The sequence below is a fragment of the Canis lupus genome, chromosome X (genome assembly GCF_003254725.2).
Source record: "Canis lupus dingo isolate Sandy chromosome X, ASM325472v2, whole genome shotgun sequence".
In the NCBI taxonomy this organism is placed as follows: Eukaryota; Metazoa; Chordata; class Mammalia; order Carnivora; family Canidae; genus Canis; species Canis lupus.
This window is the reverse complement of record NC_064281.1, coordinates 105971557-105989477: the sequence shown is the minus strand read 5'-3', so window position 1 is coordinate 105989477 and position 17921 is coordinate 105971557. Positions and strand designations below refer to the sequence as shown.

General features: G+C 42.4%; 1 protein-coding gene across 12 annotated transcripts in view; it reads right to left on the bottom strand.

Annotated features, from left to right (window-relative positions):
- Positions 1-699: 699 nt before the first annotated feature.
- The window catches only part of LOC112649252 (P2R1A-PPP2R2A-interacting phosphatase regulator 1-like), an 89067-nt gene continuing 71845 nt past the window's right edge, over positions 700-17921 (bottom strand). For 9 of the 12 annotated variants that reach the window (XM_049107348.1, XM_049107349.1, XM_049107351.1 and 6 more), the window contains one exon: positions 700-897. In XM_049107348.1, coding sequence (XP_048963305.1) covers positions 715-897 — 183 coding nt within the window. In that variant the 3' untranslated portion in view covers positions 700-714. Of the gene's footprint in view, positions 898-12003; positions 12127-17921 lie in introns of those variants that run through there. The other 3 variants (XR_007409336.1, XM_025431443.3, XM_025431447.3) reach the window with 1 other exon arrangement.

The window sequence follows — 17921 nt, the reverse complement described above, 5'->3', positions numbered from 1 at the left end:
TAAAAAAAACCAAAACACTGCTTGCCATCCCCCTTTCCACCCCCATTCTCTGTCCACTGAGGCCCTTTCAAGTGACCACTGTTGTTGATTTAAATATGCTTCCATTGTTTCTTACATATTTTCATTTTTGTGGTTTTATATATATAATGGTAGCCTCTTCTATATATTATACAGCACCTAGTTCTTTTTCACTTAACACTATACCCAGGAGAATTTTCTAGATCAGTAGTTGGAGAGTATCCTCATTCTTTTCTTTACAGCTGTGTAGTGTTTTCTTGTGTGGCTTGTAGCCTAATTCACTTAGCCAGTTCCCTCCTGACCAGTTTTACCAGCACTGCAGGAGAGTGCCTGATCTTCCAGTCTCATCAACCATTCATCAGCCATGTGTTTTGCCAATCTGATGGATGAGAAATGGCATCTCAGCGTACTTTTTTTTTATTAACTCAAAAGTGAGGTTGACCACCTTTCCATAGAGCTATTTATTCATATCCTCTGTTGCCCCACCCCCTGCTTTCTGGTGGCTGGGTGGTTTTTTTCTTACTGGCTGTGGGAGCTTTTTGTAATATGAGTTGCAAATATTTCTTTCTAGTTTCTCATTTTTCTTTTTGCTTATGTTATTTTTACCACATAAAACTTAATCTGGGGTAGTTAAATTTATGAATCTTTTATGGCTTCTGGATTTTGAATCCTAGAAAACCCCAGACCATTGCAAGGTTACAAATCATATTTAAACATATACATACAGGGATCCCTGGGTGGCGCAGCGGTTTGGCGCCTGCCTTTGGCCCAGGGTGTGATCCTGGAGACCCGGGATCGAATCCCACGTCGGGCTCCTGGTGCATGGAGCCTGCTTCTCCTTCTGCCTGTGTCTCTGCCTCTCTGTCTCTCTCTGTGTGACTATCATAAATAAATAAATAAAATCTTAAAAACATATACATACAGACACCAGTTTAAAGATCAAACAGAATAATCCATTACAATAGCAAAAAAAAAATGGGAAGACATCTTATTCTTGTATATACAGTTTTGACATCATTAGAACTTACCTTGTTTCTTTTTAAACAGTTTTTTAAAAAAGAGTTTATTTATTTATTCATGAGAGACGCAACAGAGCAAGGCAAAGACACAGGTTGAGAGAGAAGCAGGCTCCCTGCAAGGAGCACAATGCGGAACTTGATCCCAGACCCTGGGATCATGCCCTGGGCCAAAGGTAGATGCCCAACCGCTGAGCCACCCAGGCATCCCTTAATAGTTTTTTTTTTTTTTAAGTTAGGCTCCTTGCTGGGTTTGGAGCCCAACAACGGGGTTTGAACCCAGAACCCTGAGATCACGAGCTGAGCTGAGATCAAGTCAGATGCTCAGTGGTCTGAGTCTCCCAGGTGCCCCTCCCTTGTTTCTAAGTTATATCAATTTAATATGGTTCCAATAATACCAGGAGGTTTTGGTATCTCTTCTTAATTTAGACAAGTTGATTCTAGATGCATATGGAGATAGGCACAGCCAGGAAAACTCTTAAAAAGAAGATTAATGGGAGAAATTCTTCCAGACATTAAAACATTTATATAATCCCAGTAATTCTGTGGCATTGGCCCATGAATAGACTAATGGAAAAGAATTGGAAGTACAGAAATAGACCCAAAAGCATCTAGGAATGTATTATATGCTAGAGGTGTCCTCTCACAACAGAAAAACAGAAATACTGGTCAGTAAATGGCATGAGAACAACTGGACAGCCATCTAGAAAAAATTGAGGTTGCACTGATGCATGCTACCAGGATAAACTCTAAATGGATCAACAGTTTAAATGCAAAAAAAAAACAAAAACAAAAAACCACCATAAAGGTGCTAGATAACAGTATGGGAGAATTTATTCCTTTATCCTCATGGAAGGGTTTTTTTCTCGATGACTCAGTAGCAGGATTTCGTACCAAAGCCTAAATTCGTAAGCAGTGTCTCTCCCAGGCAGCTTTCCTCCTTTCTGTAGTGTGTGATTTCCCAGTTTTGTAAAAGGGCCAAAGGAGTTTCTGAAGTAGATTCCCAGAGTCACCGAGCAGTTGGGTCTTCCCTGTTAGAGATTCCTTCATTCAACTGCATAACATCCTTCCCTTTCCTTGGAGACCTGTCACTTTTGGACGGGCTGTATTCGCCAAGAACTGGGTGACCGGTGAATGATCGGACAGCGGACAGCGTGTCTGCGGCGCCCGATCTGCAGGCCACGTCGGGGTGGTGGCACGGGGCAAGGGCGGGAGCGATGCGCCTCGGACAGCTGGGACCCGGGTGGCACACCCCGCCTGGGGCCGCAGGGGCTGGGAGGGGTCGGAGCTGACTTTTCAGGGGTGGGCCTGGGTCGGATACAGAGAGGAGCTGGATTCACAAGAGGCCCAGGGTGAGCATGCCACGAGGGGGGGGCAGGTTGTCTTCAAACTGTTTCTAGGGTGCTCTTGGAGACCGGGAGGCTGTTGCCCTTATTTCCCGTCTGCCACGAACAAAGCATCCTCCGTGCGGTGATGAGCGGGGACCCAACGCGGTCTGCCACGGGTATTACAAAGTTTAATCGGGAACCAGGTAGAGAAGGGGTTGTCACCGCGCAAGCAAACACGATTCATGCTGCAAGCAGCCCGCAAACAGGAAATGCACCGCCAGAGGCCTGGTGAGCGCTGTAATTATCTGTCGCTGCAGGTGTTTCTGTCACCTCGAGATGGTGAGGCCTGCACAGCCCTGCCACCCAAGTAAACTTCAAAAGGAGCTGGATGAAGTCAGCATGTCAAGTTTTGGGTTTCTAGGAAGGATTCTGGAGACGAGCGTCTCTCCTGGATATTTTCCTTCCCAGAACACTGGAGCGCAAAGATGACAGGGCAGCTGCCAAGGCGACACACCTACGGGTTTCGGCATGCACACAGAAACAGAACGCTGACATTTCAAAACTTTATTATTATGGAAAAGATTGAGGATTGCCAGTAGCACCGAAAGCCCTGACATTTGGAGAGAAGACAATTAAAGGGAACAATTTAAAATGGACCCAAAGGACATTGGAGGGAGTGGGGTGGAATTAGAAGCCCGCAGTCCCACTAGAAGATTCAGATGGAGAACTCTGCAGAGCCTGGTTGTGTTATCCCAGCAGGAGAAGGCCAAGTTAGTGATTATTTCATTAGGAAAATATTTGCTACACCTATAATCTGGAAGTGATAAACAACATACCAGAGCAGAACATAACTCTCCAGGATTAAATACCAAACAGAATAACAAAGGGTTGACCCAGCTACAGGCCATTGGGATGAAGCTTCGTCCAGTTACCACATCAAAGACCCTTTAAGTAAGCCATACACGGAAAAGAGAGGAATCGATTAGGACAGTGGTTTAGAGAGGCTTTATATAACCAAGAGAAAAAAAGAATTGCAAACAGACTAAGCTCAAGCTGGCCATGTCCTTACTGTGTTCATTTTGTTTCTTTCTGACTTGCCCCTGTCACTTGGTTAATCAAAAGATGTCCAAATGTTTGATGACACCCATCCTGAGCTATGTCAATCAGCTCAGTAGCTAATAAAAACTGGGCCCAGTTCAAGGAAGATGATGATGGGGAATGTCCGGCTCACTAAATGCATTTTCCAATTAGCTTGGCAATTGCTTTGTGAATCACTGGCTTAATGAACACACAAGCCAGGCAGATCAGGATGTGATCCAGGTAGGTGGAGGAAAGCCCTGATTCAACAAAGTGAAAAGAATAAATGATTTTATGAGGATGTGGATGGATTTTAGTCCAGCACGGCAGAGAAAAACAACGTGCAAAGCGTTGTGATAAAATGAAGTGTGAACCGTGCTAATGGTAAGGGAAAAACTGTGCTAAATCCTGGGGTGGATGGGTCAATTACTTTTATACAATCATAGGTCACAGACGGCAAGGTTGGGAATGGATTTATTTGCAGAATCGAAATGAAAGCTTTTTCTCTTCTAATGAACATGCTTTGGGAGGTAATCACTGTACTAGGTAACCTGTCTCCCACTGTTCTCAGGCTGTTAGGAAACAGGTGTTTGTTTGTTTGTGTGGTTTTTCTTAATAGACTTTATTTTTTAGAACAGTTCTGGGTGCACGGCAAACATAAACAGAAAGTACTGAGAGTTCCATATACCCCTTTCCCCCCCAACACATGCATAAGCCTCTCCCCTCTCTGTATCCCCCAGCTGTGGATTTGTTACAATGGCCGAACCTCCACTGACAGGTCATTATCACCCAAAGTCCATTGTTTACATTGGAGTTCACTCTTGGTGTATATCCTGTGGGTCTGGACAAACGTATAGTGACATGATCCACCATTGCAGTATCATACAGAACACTATCTGCCCTAAAAATCTTCCACTGGGGTTTTCTAATTTAAAAAATGTATTTTGGAAAATGTTAAACATGTACAGAGGAAGAGAGAATAGTTATAATGAACCCCTCCCATGTACCTATTCCCAGCCTTCAGAAAGTACCAACCATGGCCAATCTCAAAGAGCCATCTTGAAAAGGCTATGGGAACATAGCTACAGGCAGACCAGTATTACATTTAAGGAAAGAGGATATTTTGAGGAAATTTCATCTCAGTAATTTTTAAGTGAACTGGTTGAATTATTTGGGGGATGATCATGTATTAATTACTAACTGTGCTGGGCACTTTGCAAACGACATACTTGCAACTCAGAGTATGGTCCGTGGACCAGCAGCATGGGCATCACCTGGGGGCTTACTGGCGATGAAGAACCTCCCACCCCACCCCAGACCCACTGAATCAGAGGCAGCAGTTGAACAAGATCCCTGCGTGATCTGTGTGTACATTACAAGTTAAGAAATACTGACTGCCTGACCCAGGGTGGACACTTAAAATAGCCTCCTAACAATCCTGCAACAACACTTCAAAGCAGATATAAACTTGCCCAATTTACAGATGAGATAACTGAGGCTCAGGTATATGATTTGGCCTTCCTGAGATCTCACAGATAATACATTTAGATCCGTCTGGCTTCAGAGTTGATAATTTTATCACTTATACCATGCAGCCACCCCACTAGGAAGCTCACTTTTGGGGCAACTCAGTAACAAAAAGAAAAAAAAAGAGATAGTATGTATTTACACAACATAAAACAACCAGCCACCTCGGCAACAACAGCAACAGAAAACCACACCGTCTGCTATCACACAAGCAATCACTTACTCCACTGAAAGACCTTTTCACTTTTCAATCCATTATTATGGCATCAGGTAGACAGCTCAATTATTTCAGGAAAAAAAAAACTGGAGCAATTATCAGAGTAACTCCCTCTTGACAGTGACCGTCGACCCAAATATGAACCAAACTGCAACCACAGGCTCTCCTGGAACGAAGGGAAGATGTTACAGATCCGAAGAGCTGGGCAACGCATTTTAAAAATCAACCATACCGCTTTGACATCACCTGGCCAGAAAGGGTAGATGGTTGACCGCGATTTCACTTTCCACGCAGCTGGGTGGTCTGAGCCTATAGCTCTGGGCAAGAGCACTGCTTACGTAGAGAAGGGACCTTTCCATGCTGAGCACTGCTGGGCAATGCCACAGGTCCTTCTGTTTTCTGAGTAGCGTTTTCAAAGGAATATTACAGGAAAAGGTAGAAAAAGCATAATCCTGGATCATACCCCCAGTTTAGCAGGGACTCATCAGATCTTGGGAGCTTCTCCCCTGTAATCCTGGGAGGAGATTAGGCCATTTTCTTCTCTTTCTGCTGTCCTATTGACTCTGGAGACCTGCATTAATGGATCAGCATGACTACTTGGTTTTGCAATGAGTTGATTTGATGATTAATTAGCCAGTAGCAGGAACCTGATGAAGTTCTCAGCTCAGAGCCCCAGGGATCCGGTTCAGGGCAATCTGCCCTCACAAAAAAAAAAAAAAAAAAAAGACCAGGTGAAGAGGCATACAAACTGGCCTGCTGATAGACACCACAGGAGTTATTCTGATTGACTTGGCATTTTACAACCAACTGGCTCAACAAAGTTAACTGTCTTTGTGCACGAGATCAAATTCCTAGTGTTTGGATCACTCTATCCCACACTTTTTTTTTTTAATCCCACATCCTTACAATTTCGTAATATTTTATGGCCAACCTCACCCTCATGCTAAAAAATATAATGAATAGTAAGAATTGAGTCCAAATAGGCCAAAAATCCTGGCCTCAGGTAAAATAGATAAGAATGAGAGTTATTTTAAGAATGCTTTTCTAGGGACGCCTGGGTGGCTCAACAGTTGGGTATCTGCCTTCAGCTTGGGGCGTGATCCTGGGATCCTGGATTGAGTCCCCCATTAGGCTCCCTGTGGCAAGCCTGCTTCTCCCTCTGCCTGTGTCTCTGCTTCTGTGTGTCTCTCATGAATAAATAAATAAATCTTAAAAAAAAAGAATGTTTTCCTAGGGGCACCTGGATGGCTCAGTCAGTGGCTCAAGTCACAATCCCAGGGTCCTAGGATTGAGCCCAGAGGCAGGCTCTCTGCTCAGTGGGGAGTGTGCTTCTCCCTCTCCTTCTGCCCCTCCCCCTACTCGTTCTTTCTCTTTCTCTCTCTGAAATAAATAATCTTTAAAATAAGAATGTTTTTCTATTTCAAGATTGCTTTGGCTATTCGGGATCTTTGTGGTTCCACACAAACTTTAGGATTGTTTGTTCTAGCTCTGTGAAAATGCTGCTGGCATTTTGGTTTTTTAAATTTTTTTTTATTTTAAAGATTTTATTTATTTATTCATGATAGTCACACACACACACACAGAGAGAGAGAGAGGCAGAGACACAGGCAGAGGGAGAAGCAGGCCCCATGCAGGGAGCCTGATGTGGGACTCGATCCAGGGTCTCCAGGACCGTACCCTGGGCCAAAGGCAGGCGCCAAACTGCTGCGCCACCCAGGGATCCCACTGCTGGCATTTTGATAGGGATTGCATTAAATGTGTAGGTTGCTTTGGGTAGTAGAGACATTTTTTTTGGGGACATTTTAACAATATTTGTTCTTCCAATCCATGAGCAAGGAATGTCTTTCCATTTCTTTGGGTCCTCTTCAATTTCTTTCACCAGTGTTTTATAGTTTTCAGAGCATAGTTCTTTTACCTCATTGGTTAAGTTTAATCCAAGGTATTTGATTATTTTTGGTGCAATTGTAAATGGGATTGTTTTGGTAATTTCTATTTCTGCTGCTTCATTATTAGTATATAGAAATGCAACAGTACATTGGTTTTGTATCCTGTGACATTACTAAATTCATTTATTAGTTACAGTATTTGGTGAAGTCTTTAGGGGTTTCTATATATAGTATCATGTCATCTGCAAATAGTAAGTTTTACTTCTTCCTTACCAATTTGGATGCCTTTTATTTCTTTTTGTTGTTTGACTGCTGTGGCTAGGATTTCCAGTACTATGTTGAATAAAAGTGGTGAGAGTGCACATCCTTGTCTTGTTCCTGACCTTAGGGGAAAATCTCCCAAAAAAAGACCCCAAATATCCAAAGCAACCTTGAAAAAGAAAAAAACTGGAGGTATCACAATTCCAGACTTCAAGGTATATTACAAAGCTCTAGTCATCAAAACAGTATAGCACTGACACAAAAACAGACATATAGATTAATATAACAGAAAACCCAGAAATAAACCCATAATTATATAGTCAATTAATCTTTGACAAAGGAGGAAAGAATATGCAATGGGGAAAAACAGTCTCTTCAACAAATGGTGTTGGGAAAACTGGACAGGATGAAATTGGACCCCTTCCTTCTACCACACACAAAAATAAACTAAACGTGGGACATGAAGTCATAGAAATCCTAGAAGAAAGCACGAATAGTAATTTTGTCTGACATTGGTTGTAGCAGCATCCTTCTAGAATGGGTCTCCTGAGGCAAGGGAAATAAAAACAAAAATAAAGTATTGGGACTACGTCAAAATAAAAGGCTTCTGCTCAGTGAAGCAAACAATGAACAAAACTAAAATACAACATACTAAATGGGAGAAAATATTTGCAAATGACATATCTGATAAAGGGGTAGTCTTAAAAATATATAAAGAACTTATACAACTCAACACCCCAAGAAACAAATAATCCAATTAAAAATGGGCAAGACGTGGAAAGATATTTCTCAGAAGACCTACAGATGGTCAACAGGCACATGAAAAGTTGTTCCACATCACTCATCATCAGGGAAATACAAATCATAACCACAATGAGATATCACCTCATACAGGTCAGAATGGCTAAAATAAAAAACATAAAAAACAACAAGTGTTGCTGAGGATGTGGAGAAAAAGGAACCCTTGTGTACTACTGATGGGAATGCAAACTGATGCAGCCACTCTGGGAAACAGTATGGAGGTTCCTCAAAAAATTAAAAATAGAACTATGATATGATAGTTATGATATGATATGAACTACTCTATGATAGAGTAGTCAAACTCCTGGGTATTTCCCCCCAAAATACAAAAACACTAATTCAAGGGGATACAGGCACCCCTATGCTTATGGCACCATTATTTACAATAGCTACATTACAGAAGCAGCCCAAGGATCCATTGACAGATGAATCGATAAAGATGTGGTAGATATATACAATGGAATATTACCCATAAGAAGGATGAAATCTTGCCATTTGTACCAACATGGATGGAGCTAGCGAGTATAACGCCAAGTGAAATAAGTCAATCAGAGAAAGACAAATACCATGGGATTTCACTGATATGTGGAATCTGAGAAACAAATGAGCAAAGGAAAAAATGAGAGAGGGAAACAAAGAAACAGATTCTTAACTCTAGAGGACAAACCAATAGGTTACCAGAGGGGAGGGGGGGGATGGGTAGAATAGGCAATGGGAATTAAAGAGCACACTTATTATGATGCACACGGAGTCCCGTATAGACCTGTCAAATCACTATATTGTACACCTGACACTCATAGAACACCGTACATTAACTATGCTGGAATTAAAATGAAAAACTTGGTAAGAAAAAATAAAGAAAAGTAACCATTTGAATTACAAAAAAAAATAATTTTTTAAATTTTTTTAAAAGATTTTATTTATTTATTCATGATAGACAGAGAGAGAGAGAAGCAGAGACACAGGCAGAGGGAGAAGCAGGCTCCATGCACCGGGAGCCCGACGTGGGATTCGATCCCGGGTCTCCAGGATCGTGACCTGGGCCAAAGGCAGGCGCTAAACCGCTGCGCCACCCAAGGATCCAATAATGTTTTTTTAAACCATAAGAACATTTTAAAACGTTAAAACTGTATTGGAATGTTTCAATCACTACATTTTCCCTCTGAAACTTGCACAAAGATGCTGCTAATGTGTTTATCTACATGACCTCCTTCATCAGGTTAGGAGAGCGGCCATTATTTATCTGTCCTTTGCAGATGAGGAAACTGAGGTCAGGAGGGTGGAAGTTACCTGCTCTCCACCAGGAGGTGTCCAGCTAGCAATGGGCAGAGCCATGAGCAGATTCCCAACCATGAATGGGCCCTGGGGGCTGTGCATCTGCCACAGGTTGAAGAAATAGCCGGAGAGGAGCCACAGAAATTACCCCCTAAAAAAACCAAAGCAACTAAGCACGTGTTGGGATGATGATGATGATGATTATTATTATTTTTAAAGATTTATTTATTCAGAGAGAGCGAAAGAGAGGCAGAGACACAGGCAGAGAAAGAAGCAGACTCCACGCAGGGAGTCCGACGCGGGACTCAATCCGGGGTCTCCAGGATCACACCCCGGGCTGCAGGCGGCGCTAAACTGCTGCGCCACCGGGGCTGCTCAAGGGATTATTATTGTTTTTAAAGATTTTATTTATTTATTCATGAGAGACACACAGAGAGAGGCAGACACAGGCAGAGGGAGAAGCAGGCCCCCTGCAGGGAGCCCGTCGCAGGACTTGATCCCAGGACCCAGGGATCACAACCCAAGCCAAAGGCAGAGGCTCAACCACTGAGCCACCCAGGCGTCCCATGTGTTGGGATTATTAAAGCAGCTAGAGATACGTTTTCACTTTGGAAATGACAAATCACACACACAGGTTATTTGGTGCAAGGGGAAAACCGGGAGCTGTGAGTAGCGGCATTCACCATGCATCCTGCAGGCCTTCAGCCTTCGGGCAGGAACCCGTGATGGGGACGCAGAGCAATGGCCCTTGGGCGGGGAGTGGTGGGCACACAGCAAGCTGTGGTTTCGCTTTCTCTCCCTCACTGCTCATACTCTTCCCCATCTAAGGAGAAGTGCAGAGTCTTCTCGAAGGCAGGAATCCCCCACTTTCTGAGTGGGGGGGGGGGGCTGGGGTACTGTTAGCCATATCTCAAGAAGGAGGGTGTTCATTAGCTTGCAGTGTCTCCTAGCCCCAAATCAGGCGTCTCTATCCTTGAAGTCATTTTTTCAAAGAGCACGTCCTACGGGGTCTGAGTCTGGCTCTGTGCATGTGCTGCTCTCCAGTCGAGAACTAGCTGCTCTTTGTTGAAAGAAGTTCAGTTTGTGAAAAGTGGACAGATTTCAACAGTCCAGGGGAGAAGAGGTGAGGGATCCAGATTAATCTCAGCCATTGAACCCTCATGGGTTGACTTCTGCTAGCCCCTTCTGGTCTTAGCCTGATTTTGAGTCATTATTTTCTGACGTGGCAGGCTATAGAATGCCCTGTAAAGCTCTCTTACCCACCACCGGTGAGTCCTGGGGAGTTGGGCTCCAGGGCAGCTGGGCTCCAGTTTGGATTTTATCTCCCCAGGAATGACTCGTAGATGTCATGGAGATAACAATCACAGTCAGCCTGGGAAATAAATTCCACACAGGCACCAATTATATTTGAAAGGCCCCAACTGCTGGAGGCCAGACTATTTAATCTATAGTTAAGGAAGGGATTTCTGGAATTTTCTGTGAGCCTTCCGGGCCTCCTGCATCTCATCCCTCTCACTAGGTAAAAGAATGGAAAAAGGAGATGCTAGCTTGGGATAGAACATATGGGAAAATCAGCACATGAGAGAAAGAGAGCCTTTCATAATATTTAATCTAAGGATAAGAGTTTAAACTTACCCTGAAAACTGATAATTGTAAGTTTGTAGGAGGAAACGATGTCCTTGCTCTAAATATTTATATCACACACTTCAAGATCCCAGAGAAACTTCTGGTTTGCACCTTGTAGTGGGTGGATGGATGCCTGGAAGAACTATAGGGGGAGTTTGTGCACAGGGTGGAAAATGGGGCGGGAGAATTCTGTGAAATTCCTTCAAGCAAAAGGAAAACTGGAGATGCCAGTCCATTTTCTTAAGGGAACTGTAGTGTTTAAAGTACAAGGTTATAGAGATGGGAGAACAAATTAATGGTTGCCACAGATTAGGGACGGTGGGGGGTAGGGTAAGGGGCAGGGGAGTGTGACTATAGAGGGATACACCAGGGAGATCTTTGTGGTGACAGAATAGCTTTTTATCTTGATTGGGGTGGGGGGTCACACAAATCTACACATGTAATAAAAAATACAACTATATACATGCATTCTACCTATGTCAATTTTCTGGGCTTTCTATGGTACTATAATTACATGTGATGTAATCATTATGGGAGATTGGGTGAAGGGCAATGACCTGTGAATCTATCCTTATTTCAAAATAGAAAGTCTAGGGGCTCCTGGGTGGCTCAGTCGGTTAAATGCCTGCCTTTGGCTCAGGTCATGATCTCAGGGTCCTGGGATCGAGCCTCAGATTGGGCTCCCTAGTCATCGGGGAGTCTGCTTCTCCTTCTCTCTCTGCCCCTCCTCCCCATTTCTGTTCTCTCTCTCTCTGTCTCAAAAAACTAAAATCTTTAAAAATAAAAATTCTAAAAAATATGAGTACACTTCTGCATTTTTAAGTGACCTAGAAAAACTTTCATGTATCCCATTTTTCTTTTGAGAGAAGGCCAGCCCCATACACCATAACTCCTTGACTGTTGAGAATTAGAACTACAGACTTAAGAAATAACTTTTCCTTTTCTTCATTGGGGGAAAAAAAGTCAGAGAATTAATGTGCCCTTCTTTTATTTTACTCTACAGATCTGATGTTTCAAATGGAGGCTCTTTGATTGGTGGTAATGGCTTGAGCAGACTGGGAAGATTCTATATCTGACTAGGCCAGCTCTTCTCCCTGCCATGGAAAAAAAAAAAGCAGAAACATGTTAAATTCCTTTCATGCCTTCTCTGTGAACAAAAGCAGAAGGGTAGGAAAGGAGGGAGAGGGAAGGCCAGGGGGGTGTGGGGTCTCGTGGTTCTCAAATGAGAGGCTCCTTTCAGTTTTGAGGGAGCTATGCTTCTGGGTTGACAAGCATGGAGAAACTGCCCCAGGAGGTCAGGGACTTGGAACAGTAACAGTTCAGCTAGCCTTGGACAGGGGGTAGTTTGTGTTGAAGGTAGAAATGTGACCCAGCCTCTTCTCCCTACTTTCCCAAATAGACCAGAAGAGGAGATGGACAGAGCCTGAGCCCTTCAGTGGGAACAGGTGGTTGTAATAGGCAGGTTATAAAGGGACTTGGCATGAGAGCACCTGCTGCAGGCTGTCAGTTTCCTGACACACTCTCTCTCCCAGAGGCCCCATCTTGGCCTTCCTAGATTCCACACAGCTCACTAAAACTTCTTGCGTGCATCTCATCTGGCCCATGCAACCAAATGCTTGACTATAAGCTGTCTCATCTTATTCTCTTATGTTGAGTCCCAGGGCTGCTGGGTTCAAATCCTAGTTCCATAACTTACTAGCTATGTGATCTTGGGTGAGTTATCTTAAACCTCTCTGATCCTCAGTTTGCTCATCTGTTAAATAGGGATAATACCTGCCTTACAGGGTTTGTCAAGTGACTGGCCCCTAACAGGTGCTTAGCAAGTGTCAACTTCTCTTTGCTGTTTCCCATGGGGATGGCACATGTTTCACTAGCCTGGAATCTCTTTAGGAGAGCTTCCTTCTCTTCTTCCCCGTCCCTGACCCTAGCACCTAGCATATGGTTGGGCACATAGCACAGTGTTAATGAGCCCTTGTTGGCTAAGTTGAATGGAACTTTCCTGGCTACCTCAGTGATCCAGATGGAGACCCAGAAATGGGCACAAGGTAATATCAATATTCTGTTTCAAAGATATGAAGGTAACATGCTGAATTCTTTACTTCCTTGATATATCATTTCAGTAAAAACTGTCTATGTGCTAAGGCCTGCCTTTAGTGCAAATATAATTTCATAATTTATAGTTTAAAATATAAAAAAATATAATTTTTAGACAATTATGTAGCTCAGGTAAAATTAAAGCCATTGCTCAAGTATTTTGACAAAATAGCATCTTGATCAGTTCATCAGAAGTGGATGAAGAAAAGAAATCAACTAGACTGACATGCTCCTTACCAGAGAATTCAGAAGGTTCTTAAGTATAGCAAAAGAATTTGAAATTGACCCAGTCACTTCTATACTCCATTGTCTTGGGACCACACCTTAGTCTGCAGTCATTTTTAATGAGGGGAAGAGGAATGGATCAGGAAATGAAGACCAGAGATACTGTCTCAGATCTAGTCATTCATTCACTCATTCAGGCAACAAATATTTACTGAGTGCCTGCCATGATCCTGCCCTGTACAAAATTTACTATCAGCAGCTGTGTGACTTTTGTGAAGTCACTTCATCTCTCTGGGTCTCATGCTCCCCATTTGTCAAATGGTAACAAATGAGAAGTCTAGGAAGGAGTGCAGGGGCCAGAGTCTGGCAGACTGTTAATGTCCTCTACTGTTGTCCTCTATGTAATGGCCATGTGAATAGCTTGTGATCATTTGAAAATTATGTCCAAAGTCTATTTCAAGGGGTGCCTGGGTGGCTTAGTCAGTTAAGCATCTGCCTTCAGTTCAGGTCATGATCTCAGGGTCCTGGGGTCAAGCCCCACATCAGGCTCCCTGGTCAGCGGGGAATCTGCTTCTCCCTCTCCCTCTCCTTCTTTTTTTTTTTTTTTTTTTAATTTATTTTTTTATTGGTGTTCAATTTACTAACATACAGAATAACACCCAGTGCCCGTCACCCATTCACTCCCACCCCCCGCCCTCCTCCCCTTCTACCACCCCTAGTTCGTTTCCCAGAGTTAGCAGTCTTTATGTTCTGTCTCCCTTTCTGATATTTCCCACACATTTCTTCTCCCTTCCCTTATTTTCCCTTTCACTATTATTTATATTCCCCAAATGAATGAGAACATATAATGTTTGTCCTTCTCTGACTGACTTACTTCACTCAGCATAATACCCTCCAGTTCCATCCACGTTGAAGCAAATGGTGGGTATTTGTCATTTCTAATAGCTGAGTAATATTCCATTGTATACATAAACCACATCTTCTTTATCCATTCATCTTTCGTTGGACACCGAGGCTCCTTCCACAGTTTGGCTATCGTGGCCATTGCTGCTAGAAACATCGGGGTGCAGGTGTCCCGGCGTTTCATTGCATTTGTATCTTTGGGGTAAATCCCCAACAGTGCAATTGCTGGGTCGTAGGGCAGGTATATTTTTAACTCTTTGAGGAACCTCCACACAGTTTTCCAGAGTGGCTGCACCAGTTCACATTCCCACCAACAGTGTAAGAGGGTTCCCTTTTCTCCGCATCCTCTCCAACATTTGTTGTTTCCTGCCTTGTTAATTTTCCCCATTCTCACTGGTGTGAGGTGGTATCTCATTGTAGTTTTCATTTGTATTTCCCTGATGGCAAGTGATGCAGAGCATTTTCTCATATGCATGTTGGCCATGTCTATGTCTTCCTCTGTGAGATTTCTGTTCATGTCTTTTGCCCATTTCATGATTGGATTGTTTGTTTCTTTGGTGTTGAGTTTAATAAGTTCTTTATAGATCTTGGAAACTAGCCCTTTATCCGATATGTCATTTGCAAATATCTTCTCCCATTCTGTAGGTTGTCTTTGAGTTTTGTTGACTGTATCCTTTGCTGTGCAAAAGCTTCTTATCTTGATGAAGTCCCAATAGTTCATTTTTGCTTTTGTTTCTTTTGCCTTCGTGGATGTATCTTGCAAGAAGTTACTATGGCCGAGTTCAAAAAGGGTGTTGCCTGTGTTCTTCTCTAGGATTTTGATGGAATCTTGTCTCACATTTAGATCTTTCATCCATTTTGAGTTTATCTTTGTGTATGGTGAAAGAGAGTGGTCTAGTTTCATTCTTCTGCATGTGGATGTCCAATTTTCCCAGCACCATTTATTGAAGAGACTGTCTTTCTTCCAATGGATAGTCTTTCCTCCTTTATCGAATATTAGTTGCCCATAAAGTTCAGGGTCCACTTCTGGATTCTCTATTCTGTTCCACTGATCTATGTGTCTGTTTTTGTGCCAGTACCACACTGTCTTGATGACCACAGCTTTGTAGTACAACCTGAAATCTGGCATTGTGATGCCCCCAGATATGGTTTTCTTTTTTAAAATTCCCCTGGCTATTCGGGGTCTTTTCTGATTCCACACAAATCTTAAAATAATTTGTTCTAACTCTCTGAAGAAAGTCCATGGTATTTTGATAGGGATTGCATTAAACGTGTATATTGCCCTGGGTAACATTGACATTTTCACAATATTAATTCTGCCAATCCATGAGCATGGAATATTTTTCCATCTCTTTGTGTCTTCCTCAATTTCTTTCAGAAGTGTTCTATAGTTTTGAGGGTATAGATCCTTTACATCTTTGGTGAGGTTTATTCCTAGGTATCTTATGCTTTTGGGTGCAATTGTAAATGGGATTGACTCCTTAATTTCTCTTTCTTCAGTCTCATTGTTAGTGTATAGAAATGCCACTGACTTCTGGGCATTGATTTTGTATCCTGCCACGCTACCGAATTGCTGTATGAGTTCTAGCAATCTTGGGGTGGAGACTTTTGGGTTTTCTATGTACAGTATCATGTCATCGGCGAAGAGGGAGAGTTTGACTTCTTCTTTGCCAATTTGAATGCCTTTAATGTCTTTTTGTTGTCTGATTGCTGAGGCTAGGACTTCCAGTACTATGTTGAATAGCAGTGGTGAGAGTGGACATCCCTGTCTTGTTCCTGATCTTAGGGGAAAGGCTCCCAGTGCTTCCCCATTGAGAATGATATTTGCTGTGGGCTTTTCGTAGATGGCTTTTAAGATGTCGAGGAATGTTCCCTCTATCCCTACACTCTGAAGAGTTTTGATCAGGAATGGATGCTGTATTTTGTCAAATGCTTTCTCTGCATCCAATGAGAGGATCATATGGTTCTTGGTTTTTCTCTTGCTGATATGATGAATCACATTGATTGTTTTACGGGTGTTGAACCAGCCTTGTGTCCCAGGGATAAATCCTACTTGGTCATGGTGAATAATTTTCTTAATGTACTGTTGGATCCTATTGGCCAGTATCTTGTTGAGAATTTTTGCATCCATGTTCATCAGGGATATTGGTCTGTAATTCTCCTTTTTGGCGGGGTCTTTGTCTGGCTTTGGAATTAAGGTGATGCTGGCTTCATAGAACGAATTTGGAAGTACTCCATCTCTTTCTATCTTTCCAAACAGCTTTAGGAGAATAGGTATGATTTCTTCTTTAAACGTTTGATAAAATTCTCCTGGGAAGCCATCTGGCCCTGGACTCTTGTGTCTTGGGAGGTTTTTGATGACTGCTTCAATTTCCTCCCTGGTTATTGGCCTGTTCAGGTTTTCTATTTCTTCCTGTTCCAGTTTTGGTAGTTTGTGGCTTTCCAGGAATGCGTCCATTTCTTCTAGATTGCTTAATTTATTGGCGTATAGCTGTTCATAATATGTTTTTAAAATCGTTTGTATTTCCTTGGTGTTGGTAGTGATCTCTCCTTTCTCATTCATGATTTTATTAATTTGAGTCTTCTCTCTCTTCTTTTTAATAAGGCTGGCTAATGGTTTATCTATCTTATTAATTCTTTCAAAGAACCAACTCCTGGTTCTGTTGATCTGTTCCACAGTTCTTCTGGTCTCGATTTCGTTGAGTTCTGCTCGAATCTTTGTTAACTCCCTTCTTCTCTTGGGTGTAGGATCTATTTGCTGTTTTTTCTCTAGCTCCTTTATGTGTAAGGTTAGCTTTTGTATTTGAGTTCTTTCCAGTTTTTGAATGGATGCTTGTATTGCGATGTATTTCCCCCTTAGGACTGCTTTTGCTGCATCCCAAAGATTTTGAACGGTTGTATCTTCATTCTCATTAGTTTCCATGAATCTTTTTAATTCATCCTTAATTTCCTGGTTGACCCTTTTATCTTTTAGCAGGATGGTCCTTAACCTCCATGTGTTTGAGGTCCTTCCAAACTTCTTGTTGTGATTTAGTTCTAATTTCAAGGCATTATGGTCCGAGAATATGCAGGGGACAATCCCAATCTTTTGGTATCGGTTCAGACCCGATTTGTGACCCAATATGTGGTCTATTCTGGAGAAAGTTCCATGTGCGCTTGAGAAGAATGTGTATTCGGTTGAGTTTGGATGTAAAGTTCTGTAGATATCTGTGAAATCCATCTGGTCCAGTGTATCATTTAAAGCTCTCGTTTCTTTGGAGATGTTTTGCTTAGAAGACCTATCGAGTATAGAAAGAGCTAGATTGAAGTCACCAAGTATAAGTGTATTATTATCTAAGTATTTCTTCACTTTGGTTAATAATTGATTTATATATTTGGCAGCTCCCACATTCGGAGCATATATATTGAGGATTGTTAAGTCCTCTTGTTGAATAGATCCTTTAAGTATGATATAGTGTCCCTCTTCATCTCTCACTACAGTCTTTGGGGTAAATTTTAGTTTATCTGATATAAGGATGGCTACCCCTGCTTTCTTTTGAGGACCATTCGAATGGTAAATGGTTCTCCAACCTTTTATTTTCAGGCTGTAGGTGTCCTTCTGTCTAAAATGAGTCTCTTGTAGACAGCAAATAGATGGGTCCTGCTTTTTTATCCAGTCTGAAACCCT